At 39.2% G+C, this 23,016-nt stretch overlaps 1 protein-coding gene across 2 annotated transcripts in view; it reads right to left on the bottom strand.

The window, feature by feature from the left end:
* Nucleotides 1-23,016, bottom strand: part of LOC26513851 (coiled-coil domain-containing protein 40) — a 196,951-nt gene that overhangs the window by 78,708 nt on the left and 95,227 nt on the right. The window contains exon 5 of one of the 2 annotated variants that reach the window (XM_044715377.1): nucleotides 6,814-7,022. The exons of the other annotated variant lie outside the window; for it this stretch is intronic. Coding sequence (XP_044571312.1) covers nucleotides 6,814-7,022 — 209 coding nt within the window. The remainder of the gene's footprint in view (nucleotides 1-6,813; nucleotides 7,023-23,016) is intronic. 2 annotated transcript variants of the gene reach the window in all.

Raw genomic sequence — 23,016 nt, 5'->3', positions numbered from 1 at the left:
GCCGAAATTGATATGCCTTTTCAGTTAAGTAGCAGCTTATATTATTATATATGTATCCGATTGTATATACTTGGCCGATCCTTATGGTTAAATTTGATCAATTTCTTCTCTTAGGTTCAGGGGAGGTTTTGGTTCAGGGGAGCCTAAAAGGTTATGGAGCATGTAAAATTATGCGTGGAGGAAAAACAAAAGTTGGAAATTGTCGGCCTGTGTAATAAGCATCGTTGCAGAGTGCGTAAAGTGCGGGGTGCACTTGGCAGCTTCTACCAAACATGAGTGGTCTAGGCAGGATCAGAACACAGCCGGTAATACACCAACAGAAGAAATGAGGCACATAAGTACTGAAATTTCTGCAGCCGTAAAGGCATTGCAAAACGAGCAACTAACTCAGCTCACGGAGAGAATGGCAAACCTAATACAGACAAATGTTGAAGTGCAAATGAGAAATATAGACCAACAAAGGACAACGTAAATCTTAATAAAAGTAGGAATTCCTCCCTAGAGGAGGTTTTGGGAATGAACATGCCACACGCAGAGCAGTATACGGTTCCACAGAGACCCACTAGCTCCAGATCCCTAAGCTCGGATTTAGCACAAAGACCCGACAAACTGGGACACATTTTATCAAACTGGAAATTAAGGTTTTCGGGATCGAAAGACACTATAGGAGTAGATAATTTTATCAACAGAGTCGTGGCTCTGACACATCAGACATTAGAGGGGAATTTCTCACTTTTATGCGGAAATGCAAATATGCTATTTGAAGTAAAAGTTCTCTGATTTTTTTTGGCGTCATCATAAGACTGTAGCAGTGGTTCGATGGCAGGAGCTTTGTGCAGCCTTAAGAAAGCAATGCCGGGATTCAAGAACAGATTTAGATATCCGTCAAATGATCAGGGACAGAATGCCAAGACACAAGGAATTGTTTGAAAGCTTTTATGACTTCATTTGGAATGCCGGGATTCAAGAACAGATTTAGATATCCGTCAAATGATAAGGGACAGAATGCCAAGACACAAGGAATTGTTTGAAAGCTTTTATGATTTCATTTGGAATGCCGGGATTCAAGAACAGATTTAGATATCCGTCAAATGATCAGGGACAGAATGCCAAGACACAAGGAATTGTTTGAAAGCTTTTATGATTTCATTTGGAAGCTTACTGACCGACTTAGCCAGTCCATATCCGACGAAACACTGGTGGAAATAATACGGCGCAATTTACGTTCAGAAATCCAGCACGAGATTCTGAATTTAAACTTCAAGTCCATGGAGAATTAGAGGAATACCTTTAGAAAAAACGAATTTTTTATAGAAAATGCGTAACACCACGGTTACTAAAAATCTGTCGTTCTTTATGTAGGCTATGACCAATATTTTCTTTTCGTTGTGTGTACATTTGTGTTCTTGTGACTTAATATCAAATGCTCATGACTTAACATTCTCCCGGCCGCTGTACAAGTGTTCAACCGTCGTCCAGCTCTGTAGTAAACTGTCTTGGGATAGGTTACGGAGATGATTTTCTTTCTAGTGCCTTTTGATTTTGGGATCCAAATAGACGGTCTGTGTCGCATGCTCATCAGTATCAGTATGATGACTGAAATGGCCAGTGCTGTGTACGACGTGGTTGTCTGGTGGTCCAGTTGGTACGCTGCATCTTTTCCTTTTATATCGGATAACCGATGTTGTAGAATTATTAATTCAGTGTCTATACTTTGTGATTGGGTGGAGGCCCGTAAGACGGATTCTGATGTTTCTTCTATTCGCCTTGTGGGCTCAAGGATATTTCCGAAATGACTGAACGAAGTTTGTACTTCAGTGGTCATAGTGCCGAACGTAGTCGGACTTATATTGACATTGCGTACTGTGCAACCAGTGGGCAAATGCGGCATACCAGTCGTCTTTATCCTGACCGTTGATGGAACTCCATTGCATACAGCCTGAAGTTTCATTGGGTCCTTGGTTGCGAAGATCCACTGGTTAGATTGGTAAGTTTTTAACCATACCATGCTAGAGTGTACAGGATTGCTGTGACATTCTGTTCCAGTCTTTTTATTAAATAACTGGAACTCGCATCTACTGTCAACATTGTATGCCGTTAAGTGATTGAAACACATATCATATATTGATCAATTTTTATAGTTGTGCATCTTTTGAATTCATCAAATAAATCTGACGACACTATTCCTACGATTCGAGCCGCACGTTACGTGGAAGCGACCCTTGGTCTGTTGGACGGGAGGTGGGCTGTACGTATGTAGTGGGAACCGCGTGAAAAGAACATTTTAAGTACGCTGATAATACACAGTTAATGGAGGGAATTAAAAAATAATTTGGATAACCTTCCGGATCTAAAAATCGTGGAAATCGCCCTTGGTAAATCGACGCACAGAACATTCCAAAGGCAAACTTATAAATGATGCGTACGCAAGGAAATTGTGGACACCGAAGTCTACGATTCAGGAGGTGCTAAAGAAATCGCATGACGATCCATTAGCGTCTCACGGGGGTATTCACAAAACTCTGGAGAGGATTCGGCGCTATTATTTCCGGCCAGGAATGGTGAATGACTTGAAAGACTACATTTTAGCCTGTGAATGTTGTAGAATGACTAAAGCGCCGAATACGGCGTTGAGGACACCTATGGGAAAGGCAGTAGAGACGCAGAGGTTTTTCCAGTGAATTTACATTTATTTCTTAGGCCCTTATCCTAGGTTTCGTAGTGAGAATATATTTTCATTGTGCTTGAACGTAAAAAAACGTACAGCTGACGTTGTTCTCAAGTACTTGGAAGAGGATTTTTTCACACATTTGGTTTCCCGAAGAGCATTGTTTTCGATAACGGGTCGCAGTTTAGATCCAAGAAATGTCAACGAATGCTTAGGAGTCATCGTATTACGCACACTTTAACGGCGGTGCAAGCTCCTCAGGCTAATGCTTCTGAGCGAGTAAATCGCTCTGTGATTTCTGGCATTTGTGCTTATATTCGCAGCGATCAAAAGGACTGGGATGAAAATCTTAGTAAAATCAGCTGTGCGCTGAGGTCAGCAACTCATTCCGGTCTGGTATCCACATCTTACTATATGGATTTTTGGCAGCAGATAATTCAATCTGATGCAACGTACTCCTTATTGAGGAAGTTGGCTATGCTGGAAGACAAAGCAGACACTTTTAGCCGTGAAGACTCTGTAAAGGTAGTCAGAAAGAAAGAAGCTGAAATATTGGGAAAACAGTATGAGAGAAATCAACGACATTACAACCTTAGGGAGTGCGGAGTATCTTATAAGGTTGGACAGGAAGTATATCGTCGGAATTTTAAACAGAACTGTTTTCAGGCAGATTACAATGCTAAGCTAGTTCCCCTATTTGTAAAGGCTAAAGTGCGAAGGAAAATAGGTGGCTCAATCTATAAACTAGAGGATTTGAGTGGAAAGCTTGTCGACCGGTACCATGGGAAAGATATTCATCTGGCTTAGCTAGCTTAGCTTAGTGGGTTGAGAAGTATAATGCACCCCCAAGACTAATTTTGGATTGCTTATGCGGTTTTAAAGCGACTGGCTCTAAAACGATCGTGAAGACGTGAACGGTCCTCAGCCAGAGAAATGGGTAAAGAAATTTATTACCGAGTAAACTCTGCAAAAACTCCCGACGTACCTGGCCCTGGGACCCTCTTATCACTCGGCTGGAGGGTCTTCTTTTCACATCGAGACTCAGACCAGTGAAGTTTAAAGTTTATTTAAGGGGGGGTTAGGGTTTTAAAAATTTTTTTTTTCGAATTTTTTTTTTTATTTTCTTATTAGAGAACCTTTTAAGAATACTGTGTCAAAATTTTAGATGGATAGGTGCATTATTAACAAAGATACAGCGATTTTAGCAACCCCACCTCCGAGCCTAAATAGATGTTTACCAGATCCTCAAAAAAAAAACTTGAAAATGTGTCTTTTTTTGCTCGCTCAGACCCTAACCCCCCCTTAAGGGGGCATGCGCACTTGTAATTTTCAAAAAATCGAATTTTTATTTTGCATTTTCTTAAAGTATATACATTTAGAAATGTGTCCACAAAATTTTGAAATGATCCGGTGAAAATACACTGAGCTACACATCTTGAAAGGGAGGGGCCTCCGGTAAGTGTAATGGTGAGTTGAAACTTTAAACACGTTTTTCTCAAAACTACGTTTTTGAAGTCGGTGACCACTCTTACTCGAAAACTAGTGACCCGATTGTCTTGAAATTTAGCATGCTTTTTTAATACATATTAATATAGTACTTAATCGAAGGATTGATTTTTTTATGCACAACTTTTTTTTTTACAGCTGAAAAACTACCGCTTTTTTTAACGAAAAACGATTGTTCAATTTTGATAGGTCGCCATTTTGTCGAATATTCTTTTTTTTTAATATCCATCGATTAAGTACTAGATAAACTTTTAATAAATGTAAATCCGTTTCATTTTTATACCCTTGCAGAGGGTATTATAATTTTGGTCAAAAGTGTGCAACGCAGTGAAGGAGACATCTCCGACCCCATAAAGTATATATATTCTTGATCAGGATCACCTCCTGAGTCGATATGAGCATGTCCGTCTCTCCGTCTGTCTGTTTCTACGCAAACTAGTCTCTCAGTTTTAGAGCTATTGAGTTAAAACTTTGCACACATCCTTTTTCCTTTGCAGGCAGTATATAAGTCGGAACGGCCGGGATCGGTCGACTATATCCTATAGCTGCCATATAACTGAACGATCGGAAATGGCACAACCTAAACTGCAAGGGTATATCAACTTCGGCTCCGCCCGAAGTTAGCTTTGCTTTCTTGTTTAATTTAAGATCCCTTTTTTAAGCTAGAATGATGTGACTTTGTACGAATTCCATTTTGGGCAATCTTATTTGTTCTGCCAAATTTCAGGATCGGCCGACTATATCCTATAGCGGCCATATGACTGAACGATCGGAAATGGCACAACCTAAACTACAAGGGTATATCAACTTCGGCTCCGCCCGAAGTTAGCTTTGCTTTCTTGTTTAATTTAAGATCCCTTTTAATTTTTTAAGGTAACCCTTTTCATCCTTAATCCCTTTTAAAGGTTTTAAGGTAAGGTAAATTTCCAAGTAGTTTTACTTTGCCAAATGTTTGGATAAAATCCATCTAATGAAACCAATAACTTTCATTTGGTATATTTCATTCAGATTGAACGCACATAGAAAATGTTTAATTCTTCGGCTATAACATATGTTGTATGGTTAGTGCCTCAAGTCGTAAATTCAAAATGAGTCGAAATTTAAACGAAAAAAATAATAGGCATGTATTATAAACTTTTTTTGTATTATAATATTTTTTTTGTTCAAATACATGCCTACTTATATCTTGTCGCTTTAATTTTCGTTGGAAAATTAATTACATTACTCGCCGAGTCGCTGAGTACTGATGGAAACGACCCGCAGCAAAAATAATCTTTCTCTCTTATCTGGCATCTGAAGTTATATTTTCACTTGGTATTTCTCGAATGCGCAGTTAAAAATAAATAACACGGTGCGACAGTGAAAAAAACCCTTGTGAAACGAGATAGTGTAGGTTGTTAATCTGGTCGAAGAGAACTCAAAAATATTTTTTTTATATTTTTGGAACCCTCCAATTTTTTTTTATTTAAAAAAAACCGTTTTTCGGGACTTTTTTGCGCTTAAAAATTCCTGAACGCGTTTTTTTCAACCGATTTCAAAATTTTCGGTGTTTTTCAATAGTTAAATGTTGTAGCTTTTGAAAAAAAAATATATCTTTGATTTTGTTGAACAAAAAGGACAAAATTTTTACACCTGAAACTAAAGTTTTCGACTTTTATTCGTGTTTTTCGGATTTTGATGCGAGTTTTTCGGTAAAACTTACTAAAATTCTGTCATATTTGCCACATATCAATGTTGTCTCATTCATTCTGAATAAAACGAGACAAATTTCATCAAAAAATAATGAAAATTGGTGAAGTTATAACGCTTTTCCCAAAAAAAGTCAATTCAACCTTGCGTGCGCTCCGGAGTACCTGTGTGTATAAGTCAGGAATATGCTCTTCTTCTTATAGTGCTCCCATGGTTTTATTGACTTTTTTTGGGAAAAGCGTTATAACTTCAACAATTTGTATTATTTTTTAATGAAATTTGTCTCGTTCTATTCAGTATTATTGAGACAATATTAATATGTGGCATAAATGACAAACTTTTTGTCAGAAGAAAGCAATATACTCTTATTTTTATGCACATTGTTCCTCCGAAGCGCCCGCTAGGTTGTGTTGACTTTTTTTGGGAAAAGCGTTATAACTTCACCAATTTTCATAATTTTTTGATGAATTTTGTCTCGTTTTATTCTGAATGAATGAGACAACATTGATATGTATCAAAAATGGCCGAATTTTTGTAAGTTGTACCGAAAAACTGGCATCAAAATCCGAAAAACACGAATAAAAGTCGAAAACTTTAGTTTCAGGTGTAAAAATTTTGTCCTTTTTGTTCAACAAAATCGAAGATATATTTTTTTTCAAAAGCTACAACATTTAACTATTGAAAAACACCGAAAATTTTGAAATCGGTTGAAAAAAAACGCGTTCAGGAATTTTTAAGCGCAAAAAAGTCCCGAAAAACGGTTTTTTTTAAATAAAAAAAAATTGGAGGGTTCCAAAAATATAAAAAAAATATTTTTGAGTTCTCTTCGACCAGATTAACAACCTACACTATCTCGTTTCCCCAGTGTATTTCGTTTTTTTTTTTGTCGCACAGTGTAATTCGTATTTTAATAAAAATTTTTATATATTAAATTTAAATTGTAAAATTACCTTAAGTTTCTGGCTAAGTTCAGCCTGTTCGTGTTCAAATTCTGTTTCTTCAAAATCATGGTGAATTCTTTTTTTGTATATTTTTTCGTTTAAAAGCTCTAACTTTGAGGTAAATTTTTGGATGCATAGTTTAAGGTCCTTAGTCTTACTCTCTGATACTTCAAGCTCCTGGTCAATTTTCAGAGATTTTTGTTTAATAATGGATAATTCTGAAAAAAATAAATAACAAGTAAATAAATTTATTTAAGGACGGAAGGAAGAAAAAAAAGGGGCAATGATGGCCATAGATTTTTTTGTTTCAATTTTAAGTTTAAAAGATGGGAAATGATGGGTATAGATTTTTTTGTTAAATTTTATCACTGTGGACGCCAGTCCACAAGGTGACGACGTGCGGGCCTTGGTATGCGCGCGGAGACTCTAAATATAGCCGAAGAATTAAAAATGTTCTTTAGGCATCCGATCTGAATGAAATTTATACCAATCGAAAGGTATTGTCTTAATTAGATCATTTTTGTCCAAACATTTTCCAAAAGTTATTTGGTTTGGGAGAAATTAGGGTGAAAGAAAAAAAATTTTTAATCACAAAATTTGAGCTGGTGGACACACTTTATTCGCATTCTACTCCTAAAGGCGCATTCCTCCTCGCATTGGTTCCTCAACCAATCCGATCCAACATTTCGACCAGAAGTTATTCAAGAAATTCGATTTTTACAGCTCTTTCCAAATGAAGGCAGTTTGTGTAGAAAATAAGGTACCCTGTATATTTTAGTATGTTACAATGCACGCTTTCATAGTTATGGAAGGAGAAAGAGATCTTGGAGTAGTTATAATTGTCTCGCTCTGCGAAATAGAGAATAAGAAAATATGTACATATATAAATTTTTTCCTCAGTCACAAATAAAGTTCCGAAGCATACACACGGTGTTCTAATTTTGTCGCTTCGAATTCTGCCGCTCAAGAGGTTATGGGCCCAAGCACTGGAGAATTCAAGTTATTCGGTGTGTGACTGGATATTAAGAACAATAAGTGATCTTTATCAAATTGATAATTTAGAGAAGACGAACTATGGCACATGGAAAATACAGATGCGATCTGTATTGGTGCATTCCGATATGTGGAGTGTTACGTCTGGAGAGCTAACTGAAACGAATGTTCCAGAAGGACAACAGTTTGCGGCCTTGGACAGTAAGGCGTTAGCAACAATAACATTGAGTGTAAAGTCGTCTCAATTGGCCTACATCAAGAACTGCTTGACGGACCTGTACGAAACAGTTACAGTTTTACAAGAAACTTATTAATAAACGGATGGAGCAAGGGCAGAGTATGACGACCTACATAAGTGATTTTGTGGAAATTCTGGATGGTTTAACTGTAGTTGGAATAGAGCTAAACAACGAACTTCGTACTATCGTTTTCCTATCAAGCCTTCCAGAGCAATTTGAACATTTCGTGGTCGCTATGGAGACAAGAGATAACTTGCCTTTGTTCGAAGTCCTCACCATAAAGTTAAAGGAGGAGAGCGAAAGAAAAGGAATAGCAGATGAACGAGTCGACAGTAAGGCATTCGCTGCAACGCAGAAGCACAACTCACAGACGAAAAACTATGGGCAGAAGAAACGAAAAAATATCGTTTGCTTCAAGTGTGATGAACAAGGGCACATTCAGACCCAGTGTCGAAGTGAGGGTGAGGGAGATCACCGCATCCAAAAATGTGGTGAATCGCCAAAGCAGCCTGCTGCACGCCTGTGACGTCATCAACATTGACAATTCAACATGGTGTTTGGATAGTGGCGCAACAAGCCATATGTGTTGCGCAAGAGAGCTATTCACAAAGTTTGAGAAATACACTGAACAGATCGGACTGGCCAATGCTGGTTTCCTTCAAGCAGAAGGTATAGGTGACGTCAAGATACAGACAGGCCAGTGCATGTTGACAGTACAAAATGTTCTTTACGTTCCGAAAATGACCGGAAATTTCTATTCCGTGAGCAGTGCTGTGCAGAACAGGTGCGAGGTGACCTTTGACTTAGAGAATGCCAAAGTGATGCAAGATGGAGAATGCATAGTGAAAGCCAAAAAGATTGGCAACTTGTACTTGTTTGTGGGTGGTCGCAGTAAATGTTTAGCCATGTTAGCTGTTGATGGGATTTTGCTACACAAGAGATACGGACATATTAATTTCTCTAGATAATATTCGGAGACTCAAATGCCTGCGGAGTGGTAATGGCAGAGAATTTGTCAATAAACAGATTGACGAATGTCTGAGACAGCATGGAATCGACCGACAGCTGACAATAGCGTATACTCTCCAGCAAAATGGAGTTACGGAACGGGCAAATCGTACGCTAGTGGAGATATCAAGATGCCTTGGTCCAGGCGGGACTGGGAGATCAGTTTTGGGTAGAAGCTGTCAACACTTAGAGAGTATGACTCCTATGAAAGCGTGGACGGGTAAGAGACCTTATGTACAACACCTAAAGGTTTTTGGATCTCTTGCAGTTGCTCTGGGCAAGGGTCCGAGGAAGGGCAGCAAATTTCATCCTAAAGGCAAAGAGTACAAAAGGTTATCGACTATATGATCTATCAACTCGACAATTGGCCGACAAACGGGATGTGTTATTTGATGAACATCATGATGTGGCATCCAAGGGTGATGCTGTGACGATAAATCTGGAGGAACTGGAAAAGGCCCGCCAGCAGCAGGGATCCGGAGATATAGAAATCGTTTCTGACTTATCCATCGACGCCGGCAGCTTCGATCTGTGCTTCGAGAGCACAGATCAGTACGAGAGTGCCGAAAGGTGAGCATGTCGTGGAGGAGGCACGCAGGGGCCCCGGTCGTCCTAAGATCATTCGGAGTGAAAAACCTGGACGCCCTAAGAAGCAGTTCAATATTCCAGGCGCCCTTGTTTCGAAAAATGTTCCGATTCCATTACCTTGAAAGGAGGCGCTGGATAGAGAATTTGACTCTCTGGTTGCCAACCAGACGTGGCAAATCACTGATTTACCCAAAAATCAGCGAGCAATTGGATGCATGATGGTGTTCAACGTGAAGCGTGATAATGATGGCCAAATAGAACGTTTCAAGGCTCGATTGGTAGCAAAGGGATGCTCCCAGCAGTTTGGCGTAAATTACCAAGAAACATTTTCGCCGGTATGCCGATTGGAGAGTGAGCGTTTTATTATAGCACTGGCGGCGGAGCTCAAGCTACATCTTCATCAAATGAATGTATGCATCGCGAATCTCAACAGCGATCTGATTGAGATGATCTACATAAAGCAGCCGGAAGGGCACACAGATGAAACAAATCCTGACAAGGTATTGCTTCTGAAAAAAGCAATATATGGCTTGAAGCAATCAGGAAAGGCCTGGAACAAACGTATATCGTATTGGTTAATATGAGATTCGTCGCCTGTGATAACGAGCCTTGTTTGTACAAAAATTGTGAAGAAGGTAATCTTGTCCTAATCCTTGTATATGTTGACGGTATACTTATAGCTTGCCAATCGCACGAGGATTCGCTAAAAATCAAAAGCAGCATCTCACGATCATTCGAGTGCGTTGACAAGGGTCAACTTAACCATTTCCTGGGCATGGAAATCGAACGGGACGGCGATCTTGGAGCAATTACTTTAGGACATAAGCAATATATCAAGGACTTATTGCATACCCATGGGATTGAATTTTGCGAATCGGCGAAGACACCTTTGGATCCTGGTTTTCAAATAGATTGCACAAGTCCACAATGTGGTCACTCGTTCTGTGGATACGTGGACGCGGATTGGGCAGGTGATAGGCTCTACAGGAAGGCCTACGCTGGTTACATCTACCTTTTAGCAGGTGGTCCGATTTCTTGGCGTTCGGAAAAGCAGCGAAGTGTGGCGTTGAGCAATACCGAGGCGGAGTACATGGCACTATCGGCGGCATTCAAGGAGGCGATAGTCATGCGAAGGCTGATTATGAAGATAGGATGCGGAGACAACAACAATCCGATCGTCGTTTATTGGGATAATATGAGTGCGCAGGCGCTCCTGTTCAACATTCCAGAACAAAGCACATTGATATACGTTATCATTTTGTTAGAGAAGTTGTTAAGGAAGGGCAAGTTTTGTTGAAATACAAATGTACAAGTGAAATGATAGCAGATATTTTGACAAAAAATCTTCCCAAAACAAAACACGAAGAGCTTACAAAAATGTTTAATTTGATTTGATATTTATTTTTGTAAACAAGCTTGCATTGAGGAAGGGTGTAGAAAATAAGGTACCCTGTATATTTTAGTATGTTACAATGCACGCTTTCATAGTTAAGGAAGGAGGAAGAGATCTTGGAGTAGTTATAATTGTCTCGCTCTGCGAAATAGAGAATAAGAAAATATGTATATCAATTTTTTCCTCAGTCACAAATAACGTTTCGAAGCACCGTGTGTAGTTCTGATTTATCGCTTCGAATTCTGCCGCTCCAAAGTTTGTCTAGTTGTCTTTTTGCACTATTTTTTTCTTGGCAAGCCTGAACAAAATTAGAAATGTTTGTTACTAACATTTGCACAAAATTTGTTTTATAACTTTTTAAAATACCTTAAGTTTAGGTTAAAACAAGAAAGAAAAGCTTACTTCGGGCGGAGCCGAAGTTGATATACCCTTGCAGTTCAGTCGCAATCCGCTAGGTGGCGTCACGCATCTTATATTATTAGATATATAGCGCATCGTATATAGTCGGCCGATCCTTGTGGAAAGTCCCAACCCTCTAACTTAAAAAACACCAAAGTTATGGCATTTCCGATCAATCAGTTATATGGCAGCTATAGGATATAGTCGACCGCAAAGTTTCAACTCGATAGCTCCAAAACTGAGAGACTAGTTTGCGTAGAAACCGACAGACAGACGGACAGACGGACATGCTCATATCGACTCAGGAGGTAATCCTGATCAAAAATATATATACTTTATAGGGTCGGAGATGTCTCCTTCACTGCGTTGCACACTTTTGACCAAAATTATAATACCCTCTGCAAGGGTATAAAAAAAACTTTGTTAATACAAAAATTCATAACTTTATAATCAAGAAAGATATTAAAAATTGATTTACTTGAAGGAGAAAGAGATCTTGGAGTAGTTATAATTGTCTCGCTCTAAGAAATAAACAATAAGAAAATATGTACATATATCAATTTTTTCCTCAGTCACAAATAAAGTTCCGAAGCATACGGTGTTCTGATTTTGTCACTTCGAATTCTGCCGCTCAAGAGGTTATGGGCCCAAGCACTAGAGAATTTAAGTTATTCGGTGTGTGACTCGATATTAAGAACAATAAGTGATCTTTATCAAATTGATAAGTTAGAGGAGACGAACTATGACACATGGAAAATACAAATGCGATCTGTATTGGTGCATTCCGGTTTGTGGAGTGTTACGTCTGGAGAGCTAACTGAAACGAATGTTCCAGAAGGACAACAGTTTGCGGCCTTGGACAGTAAGGCGTTGGCAACAATAACATTGAGTGTAAAGTCGTCTCAATTGGCCTACATCAAGAACTGCTTGACGGACCTGGTCACAGACGAACAACTATGGGCAGAAGAAACGAAAAAATATTGTTTGCTTCAAATGTGATGAACAAGGGCACATTCAGACCCAGTGTCGAAGTGAGGGTGAGGGAACCGCATCAAAAAATGTGGTGAATCGCCAAAGCAGCCTGCTGCACGCCTGTGACGTCAACAACATTGACAATTCAACATGGTGTTTGGATAGTGGCGCAACAAGCCATATGTGTTGCGCAAGAGAGCTATTCACAAAGTTTGAGAAATACACTGAACAGATCGGACTGGCCAATGCTGGTTTCCTACAAGCAGAAGGTATAGGTGACGTCAAGATACAGACAGGCCAGTGCATGTTGACAGTACAAAATGTTCTTTACGTTCCGAAAATGACCGGAAATTTCTATTCCGTGAGCAGTGCTGTGCAGAACAGGTGCGAGGTGACCTTTGACTTAGAGAATGCCAAAGTGATGCAAGATGGAGAATGCATAGTGAAAGCCAAAAAGATTGGCAACTTGTACTTGTTTGTGGGTGGTCGCAGTAAATGTTTAGCCATGTTAGCTGTTGATGGGATTTTGCTACACAAGAGATACGGACATATTAATTTCTCTAGATAATATTCGGAGACTCAAATGCCTGCGGAGTGGTAATGGCAGAGAATTTGTCAATAAACAGATTGACGAATGTCTGAGACAGCATGGAATCGACCGACAGCTGACAATAGCGTATACTCTCCAGCAAAATGGAGTTACGGAACGGGCAAATCGTACGCTAGTGGAGATATCAAGATGCCTTGGTCCAGGCGGGACTGGGAGATCAGTTTTGGGTAGAAGCTGTCAACACTTAGAGAGTATGACTCCTATGAAAGCGTGGACGGGTAAGAGACCTTATGTACAACACCTAAAGGTTTTTGGATCTCTTGCAGTTGCTCTGGGCAAGGGTCCGAGGAAGGGCAGCAAATTTCATCCTAAAGGCAAAGAGTACAAAAGGTTATCGACTATATGATCTATCAACTCGACAATTGGCCGACAAACGGGATGTGTTATTTGATGAACATCATGATGTGGCATCCAAGGGTGATGCTGTGACGATAAATCTGGAGGAACTGGAAAAGGCCCGCCAGCAGCAGGGATCCGGAGATGTAGAAATCGTTTCTGACTTATCCATCGACGCCGGCAGCTTCGATCTGTGCTTCGAGAGCACAGATCAGTACGAGAGTGCCGAAAGGTGAGCATGTCGTGGAGGAGGCACGCAGGGGCCCCGGTCGTCCTAAGATCATTCGGAGTGAAAAACCTGGACGCCCTAAGAAGCAGTTCAATATTCCAGGCGCCCTTGTTTCGAAAAATGTTCCGATTCCATTACCTTGAAAGGAGGCGCTGGATAGAGAATTTGACTCTCTGGTTGCCAACCAGACGTGGCAAATCACTGATTTACCCAAAAATCAGCGAGCAATTGGATGCATGATGGTGTTCAACGTGAAGCGTGATAATGATGGCCAAATAGAACGTTTCAAGGCTCGATTGGTAGCAAAGGGATGCTCCCAGCAGTTTGGCGTAAATTACCAAGAAACATTTTCGCCGGTATGCCGATTGGAGAGTGAGCGTTTTATTATAGCACTGGCGGCGGAGCTCAAGCTACATCTTCATCAAATGAATGTATGCATCGCGAATCTCAACAGCGATCTGATTGAGATGATCTACATAAAGCAGCCGGAAGGGCACACAGATGAAACAAATCCTGACAAGGTATTGCTTCTGAAAAAAGCAATATATGGCTTGAAGCAATCAGGAAAGGCCTGGAACAAACGTATATCGTATTGGTTAATATGAGATTCGTCGCCTGTGATAACGAGCCTTGTTTGTACAAAAATTGTGGAGAAGGTAATCTTGTCCTAATCCTTGTATATGTTGACGGTATACTTATAGCTTGCCAATCGCACGAGGATTCGCTAAAAATCAAAAGCAGCATCTCACGATCATTCGAGTGCGTTGACAAGGGTCAACTTAACCATTTCCTGGGCATGGAAATCGAACGGGACGGCGATCTTGGAGCAATTACTTTAGGACATAAGCAATATATCAAGGACTTATTGCATACCCATGGGATTGAATTTTGCGAATCGGCGATGACACCTTTGGATCCTGGTTTTCAAATAGATTGCACAAGTCCACAATGTGGTCACTCGTTCTGTGGATACGTGGACGCGGATTGGGCAGGTGATAGGCTCTACAGGAAGGCCTATGCTGGTTACATCTACCTGTTAGCAGGTGGTCCGATTTCTTGGCGTTCGGAAAAGCAGCGAAGTGTGGCGTTGAGCAATACCGAGGCGGAGTACATGGCACTATCGGCGGCATTCAAGGAGGCGATAGTCATGCGAAGGCTGATTATGAAGATAGGATGCGGAGACAACAACAATCCGATCGTCGTTTATGGGGATAATATGAGTGCGCAGGCGCTCCTGTTCAACATTCCAGAACAAAGCACATTGATATACGTTATCATTTTGTTAGAGAAGTTGTTAAGGAAGGGCAAGTTTTGTTGAAATACAAATGTACAAGTGAAATGATAGCAGATATTTTGACAAAAAATCTTCCCAAAACAAAACACGAAGAGCTTACAAAAATGTTTAATTTGATTTGATATTTATTTTTGTAAACAAGCTTGCATTGAGGAAGGGTGTAGAAAATAAGGTACCCTGTATATTTTAGTATGTTACAATGCACGCTTTCATAGTTAAGGAAGGAGGAAGAGATCTTGGAGTAGTTATAATTGTCTCGCTCTGCGAAATAGAGAATAAGAAAATATGTATATCAATTTTTTCCTCAGTCACAAATAAAGTTTCGAAGCACCGTGTGTAGTTCTGATTTTATCGCTTCGAATTCTGCCGCTCCAAAGTTTGTCTAGTTGTCTTTTTGCACTATTTTTTTCTTGGAAAGCCTGAACAAAATTGGAAATGTTTGTTACTAACATTTGCACAAAATTTGTTTTATAACTTTTTAAAATACCTTAAGTTTAGGTTAAAAAATTAAAAAAAACTTTGTTAATACAAAAATTCATAGCTTTATAAATCAAGAATGATATTAAAAATTTATGTACACCATTGAAAAGGTTTTTTAAATATCTATTTCACTTTCTTTAAGACCAAATGTCTTAATAGTAGACAAAAAAAAAAACACTGAAAATACATTTTTTTTTTTAAATAATTATTTTTCAAAATTGGCTTATTTGATCTTATTTATATTATACGGGAAGATAGCCCTTGAGATGACGCAACTTTTGATATATCGCTTATATCTGGCAAAATTCGATAACTCAAGATATAGTCCTATAAGTGCAGCTACCAATTTTGTGCAGCCACCTGTGAAGCTTGGTGTTATATGTATGTACATTGATGTGTATATTTCAAATTTCAATAGGAATAGGAATAGGTGCAAAATTTCATAAGGATCGGCCACTATATCCTATAGCTGTCATATCGGAACGATAGCTGTCATATCATATCGGAACGATCGGAATTGGCATAACTTTGGTAGTTTTTAAGTTTAAAAGATAACACTTAGTACAGTTTGCATTTTGGGCAATCTGATTCGATTTGCAAAATTTTATTAGGATCGGCCGACTATATTCAATAACTTTCATATAACTGAACAATCGGAAATGGCTTAACTTTGTTGTTTTTGAAGCTAGAATGATGGGACTTTCTACGGAATCCGTTTTGGACAATCTAATCCGATCTTTCATAAGGATCGGCCGACTATATCCTATACCTGCCATATAACTGAACGATCGGAAATGGCAGAACCTTGCTGTTGAGCTATCAGCGTTTTGATAGCGACCGAATTAATAAAGACTCCACAACACCAACAAAAAGAGTCCCAACACTTGATATTTTTAAATATGCTTGGGGCTGTTTCCAATATTTTTAATAAAAAATTTATTTGATGGTGAAATTCTCATAAGTGTCGGACAACTATATGCGATCCGATATATAAAATAATAATATAAACTGCTGCTTAACTGCAAGGGTTTATCAACTTCCGCTCCGCTCGAGGTTAGTTTTCCTTTCTTATTTTATTTTTTGATAATTTAGTTTATAGTGATACTCTCATAAGGATCAGCTTCTCATCTGTTTATTTGTTTAAATATTTTGGTTTCCCACAACTTCGAAAAATTTAGGATTTTTAATAGACTTTTGGGAACATTTTTAATAAAAATTTTTAAACTAACCAATTGCATATAAAAAATATTAAGGGTCGGCACGTGCAAGGAAACCAAAAAAATAAAATCAGTCACGTGCCGAATAAGAATTTTTTTTTTTTATATGCAGTTTTGTACGCCTATATAGCATATTTCCTCACGAAAATTGAAATCAGATATTATATTGACCAGCATTGCTTATTACAGTATTCGAAAACTTTACCTGTCCAAAAAATTACCAAAACTAAACCTTAAATATTTCAAAAACTAAAATTTTTTTCAAAATTCTAAATGACCATTGGTGGGCAAACAACTTCATTTCGATATTTAGAAAAAAAATTCAAAAAGTCCATTTTTAAAATTTTCGAAAATTTTTCACAAATTTTCAGTGAATATTTTCCAACCGGGAGGCGGTCATTTCAAAATATTGATGGTCATTTGATGGGCAATCGATTGCACTGATTTTTCCTAAAAATATCATTTAACCCGACCCAACTTTTTGTAGCTGACCTACAGAAAAAAATTGTTTTTGTAATCCATAATTTAAACATAGATTTGAATAAGAAGGAGTCTATTTATCTTCCATAGAAACATTTTTGATGACATAGCACAAAAATAAATATTTAAAATTGTAGATTTCAACTTTAAATTTCGAGCAATTGCACGGTCTGCATAATTCAATAACACTAACACGTTATAGCAACCCTTAATTCTTAATTTTCAAAAAAATGCTGAAGCAGAGTCAGGCTTTTTTCTTCAATGAAAGTTGAAGCAGTGCTGACCTTCAGGGCCGAGACCAGAATGCTTAAGAATTAGTAAGTTCTTGAATGGTAGAAATTCGGTTGGCAACGAAGATTTACCCAACTAATACTAATACCTACTAATGTTGCAGTATAGGAAAGGCGAATCCAAACCCCTTACAGGTGATCCCAAAGCATTTCTCGGCTTGCCCCTGACATTTCTGAGATTGATATATCAGATTCAATAAAAGTCAAGACATAAGCCGTCATAAAGGTGACATGCATTAATAAATTTAAATACACCTAAGCACACGTATTCTTTTAAGATACATGTGTTCGTGCAGACCCATAGGTTCCGTCAGTTTTTGATCAGAGAACAATTTAGTCCAAGAACATCAAGAACATCTGTGTTGGGCTAAGCAGCCACCAGAGAGGCTAATTAGAATATTGATAATTTGTTTATCTGCAGCTGCATTTAATCTTCTCTTTTGTCTCCCAGATTCGCATGCACTTTGTTGTCATTTTGTAGCGCATGCGCTTTTGGGAGCTTTGGAAGAGCTTCTGCGCCAAAGCGGTTCTTCTTCTTGTTGTTTTTTGGGAGTTGTTATTGACGGGCCGCTATTTGTTTTATTGTGCGGAATTAGCTTAATAAATTGAATATAAACTATCGAATCTCGTCTTTAATTCGGTCGGTATCAAAACTCTGATCGCTCAACAATCTGTTTATCGAGATTATTTTATCTCTTCGCGAAAACACACGAAAGGAAAAAAAGGTGGCTGTAGAAAATTAAATTGCAAAAAGAAAACGAACGAAACGAAAATGCGTGCACTCTTCGACGTTATAAATTCGATTATATTCAATCAGCAACAACTTAAGCCTAGCTTATCTAATGCGGCGAAGCGGGGCGAATTTATGGGAGAGCGCAAGTGAGAGTTTCACTTGCGCTCCCGCTCCGCCCTAAACTAACTTATACTAGACTTCATACAATTCCACTTAATTATCTACATCTAATTATACACCGGCCCCGTTGAAGGCCTTCCTTAGGCTTCAACTATTGGCAACCTTGCCAGCTTGTGGACTGCTCTCCGAAATACTGCTCCTCTACTCCTGACGTCGGCGACCCTGACCCTTCCGTCCGCGCCGGCGTGAGTCTCGACGACCCTGGCGGTGATCCACTGCTGGGGCGGCTGGTTGTCCTCGGCGACCAGCACCAGATCGCCCTTCCTGGCGTCCTCCTGCTCCCGCTGCCACTGCGACCGCGCCTGTAGGCCCAAGACGTACTCCCGGGACCAACGCTGCCAAAACATTTGCTTAATTGACGAGACAAGCCGCCATCGCCGCAAGCACGTTAGACCCTGCTGGTCCGGGGTCCGCGGTGCTGGTGGGGCGATGAGCGGCCCGCCTGTCAACAGGTGCCCGGGAGTCAACGCCTCGCCGTCGCTTGGGTCCTGACTGAGGGCGCCCAGGGGCCTCGAGTTCAGGACGGCCTCGACTCCAACTAGGACGGTCTGCAGCTCCTCTGCGGTCAACTTTGCGCTGCCCACCGCTCGTAGGAGTAGGTGCTTTGCAGACTTCACACCTGCCTCCCATAGTCCGCCCATGTGCGGAGCCCGCGGCGGTATGAACGCAAATACGCATCCTTTTTTTTGATGCGTATTGCCGCAGCTCGTCCGCTTCGCTCTCGATTTGGTGCCGCAGTGCCGCGAAGTGGCGACTCGCTCCGACGAAGTTCGTCACGTTGTCGCAGTGCACGGTCTGCGGACATCCTCGGCGCCCAACGAACCTTTGAAAAGCCAATAGAAAGGAATCAGTTGACAGATCGGAAACTACTTCTAAATGTACTGCTTTAGACGAAAAACAAACAAACAGGGCAATGTAGGACTTGTATGGTGGCCTACCACGAATTTTCAAGGTCGTCTCAATAGGGCCACAGAAATCCACGCCACATATGGAAAATGGGCGGAGAGCACGAACTCGATCTAAGGGTAAATCTCCCATGATTTGAGTCATCAGATGAGGCTTGCATTTAAAACAGCGTATGCATGTCCGCACTATCTGACTGCAGACTTCCTGCGCGTTTACTATCCAAACGCGCTGTCGCAAGAGACTCACTAGTGCTCGTGGACCCACATGAAAATTCGACTCGTGCAAGTATCGGACGTAGCTCTGAACAAATTGAGAAAGCTTCGTCAACAATACTGGAAACTTGGTATCGTACGAAATAGGAGCATTAGCTTGTCGCCCCCCGACCCACAACAACGAAAAGGTAAGCCCAGCCTGAGAGGTTTTATGGACAAACGGACTTAGCTTCTGTAGGCTTGGGCTAACAACAAGATTTTTTCTAACATTTTTAATTTCCTCTTGGTCCTCCTGCTCCCGCTGCCAATTCGACCTCACAAGAGTTTCACTTGCGCTCCCGCTCCGCCCTAAACTAACTTATACTAGACTTCATACAATTCCACTTAATTATCTACATCTAATTATACAACATCATTTCCAAATACAAAAAAACGAATTTCTTTTCTAAAACAAACCTATCAAAAACTATATTCTTGGTTTAGGTTATGTCGAATTTCTTCGCATTAAAACCATCATTTCAGTCAATTTTTATACATTACCTTTTTTAATATACCACCTTCGTCCTTGTACCACAGCCTAACGCCAAGCGGCAGCGCCCGTTAAAAAAAAACAAGACAGGAAAGCTAACTCCGAAGTTGATATACCCTTACAGTTAGGTTGTGCCATTTGCGATCATTCAGTAATATGGCGGCTATTGGATATCATATAAAACAAGAAAGGGAAGCTAACTTCGGGCGGAGCCGAAGTTGATATACCCTTGCAGTTGTGCCATTTCTGATCGTTCAGTTATATGGCGGCTATTGGATATAGTTGGCCGATTCCTATGAAATTTGTCAAATAAGATTATTTTGCCCAAAATGGAATCTGTACCAAGTCCCACCTTTCTAATTTAAAAACACCAAAGTTATGGCAATTCCGATCGATCTATGACAGCTATAGGATATAGTCGGCCGATCCTTATGAAATTTTGTAGACAAGATATTTTGGCCAAATATAACATGTGTGGAAAGTCTCAACCCTCCAACTTAAAAAACACCAATGTTATGGCATTTCCGATCAATCAGTTATAGGGCAGCTATAGGATATAGTCCACCGATCCCGGACGTTCCGACTTATATACTGCCTGCAAAGGAAAGAAGGATGTGTGAAAAGCTGAGAGACTAGTTTTCGTAGAAACGGACAGACGGACATGCTCATATCGATTTAGGAGGTGATCCTGATCAAGAATATATACTTTATAGGGTCGGAGATGTCTCCTTCACTGCGTTGCACACTTTTGACCAAAATTATAATACCCTCTGCAAGGGTATAAATATTGAAAACAGCCCCAAGCATCTTTAAAAATAGAAAGGTTGTGATATTTCCGGTCGTTCAGTATGGCAGGTATAGGATATAGTCGGCCGATTCTTATGAAACATAGGATTGGATTGCCCAAAACGGAAACCGTAGATAGTCCCATCATTCTAGCTTCAAAAACAACAAAGTTAAGCCAATTATTCAAATAAAATTTTGCAAATCGGATAAGATTGCCCAAAATGCAATCTGTAGTAAGTTCCATCTTTCTAACTAAAAAAAAATAAATATGCCACAGCATTAATATATATCAGCTATAGGATATAGTCGGCCGATCCTTATGAATTTTGCCCATAAGATGTTTTGACCAAATATAACATGTGTGGAAAGTCCCAACCTTCCAAATTAAATAACACCAATGTTATGGCATTTCCGATGGATCAGTTACATGGCAGCTAAAGGATATAGTCGGCCGATCCTTATTAAAATTTGTCAGATCAGATAATTTTTCGCAAAGTGGGATCCATAGAAAGTCATATCCTTCTAACTTATAAAAAAAAAACAAAGTTATAATATATATATATATATTTATATTATAATATATATTATAATTTATTATTATATTATATATTATAATATATTATATTATATATAATATATATTATAATAAACATGTGCTATATCTAAAATAAATGCGCCAATTGTTGAATGTAACAATTTATTATGGGTGTGCGACATAAAATAATAAATATTATAACAGTATTGGAGGAGTTGGTTTGCCTGGTTTTTTTAGCTTTTAATCCATGATTTGGCCCAAAAACGGTGGTGGCTGTAATTTAAGTAAAGTAGAGTTTTATTTATATGCATTATATGCTGAGTGGGGGCATATGCATATAAAGCTTTCTACTCGTAAAATTGTGCATTTGTAAGTCTTCTCATTAAGACATGAGACACTGAAACACAAAGCAGAATTACATCAACATTTGCCATCAAGCAACGAAGTTCGAGGTTGGCCGAGTGGAGAGCGTCGTGGTTCCCTAACACGGAGGGCCTAGGTTCGAGTCCTAGTTGAGTCAATGCTTATGTTTCACTTTTTAAGCCCTTTTTTATTTGGATTTTATTTTTAAATAAATAAACTAAAAGCTGCTCCATATTTTTTAAGGTATTGACCAAATATATGCAGACTCCAAAAAGCAAAGTTGCCAATCAAATACACACACATGTATAAGTAAATGCTAGCTTCACAGGAGGCTGCACTAAATGGGTAGCTGCACGTACAAGACTATATCTTGAGTTAACGAATTTTGCCAGATATGAGCGATATATCAAAAGTTGCGTCATCTCAAGTCCGTTTTATGTTTATGTTTAAAAGCAAAAACAAAAAACGAAAAAAGCAGGCAAAAAATAAAAAAACCTTTTTAATGACGTAAGTTATGTTTAAATAGCTTCATTGATTATAAAGATTCATTTCGTAATTTAAAACATTTTTCATTGGAATAAACAATTCAAATGAAGAATGCTTTAATGCGAAGCAGAATAAAAAGTCTATACCTCCTCTAAAAATGGTCCGATTTGGATGAAAACTTTTCTAAGGTGGCGCTGCATCAAAATTTTAATTTTTTGGGGCGAAAGGGGCGTGGCTAAATATTGGCACAAACTTCATAGTAGTCTAGAATCATAAAAAAAATGTCTATTCTCCTCTAAATAAAACGAAGTAAGTCCCGTTTAGATAGCTTCATTGGTTAAGAAGATATAAATTTTTTAATTAAACAAAAGTGGGTCATATTTTAGTAACAATATCTCAAATTTTTTACAGGATTGCCAAGATACAAATAGTGCAGAAAAACGAATTTTTTTAATAACTGCTGAACGAAATGTCGGATCGGGACGGTTGAAGTACCAATGAACAAGTCTTTAGGTAGATAAAATCTCTCTATTTGGGAATTGAAATGCCGTTTTTATCGACCTAATTCGATCGATTTTTTCCATTGCTGACCTACGACTTTCTCTCATCAAACTTTCCTTTAACCCCATCGTGATAAAACTTCCACATACCAAAAATTGTTTTCGAATCTTTGTGATCTATTACCGCACTACTAGCAAGTGTTAATATTTTAAATTCATATTATTAACAAATGTAGGCTACTGTAACGAACTGTGTTTGCTAACTTTTGTTCGCAACAAATGCCGCGGCTAGCTCACAGAGTTTGGAGGATCGTTCCACCGAATTTATATATTCGACGTGACGTTCCGAGCCCAGGAATAACACAGGCTAAACCAAATATATCCTCTATATTGTGATAAAGATACAAAAGGATGAATCTCACCGGCTGCTCGGCTCAGCCGATCGACCGCTTGT

This window comes from Drosophila ananassae, chromosome 3L (genome assembly GCF_017639315.1).
Source record: "Drosophila ananassae strain 14024-0371.13 chromosome 3L, ASM1763931v2, whole genome shotgun sequence".
NCBI classification, from domain to species: domain Eukaryota; kingdom Metazoa; phylum Arthropoda; class Insecta; order Diptera; family Drosophilidae; genus Drosophila; species Drosophila ananassae.
Note: the sequence above shows the minus strand (reverse complement) of the source record. Positions and strands in the feature narration are given on the sequence as shown.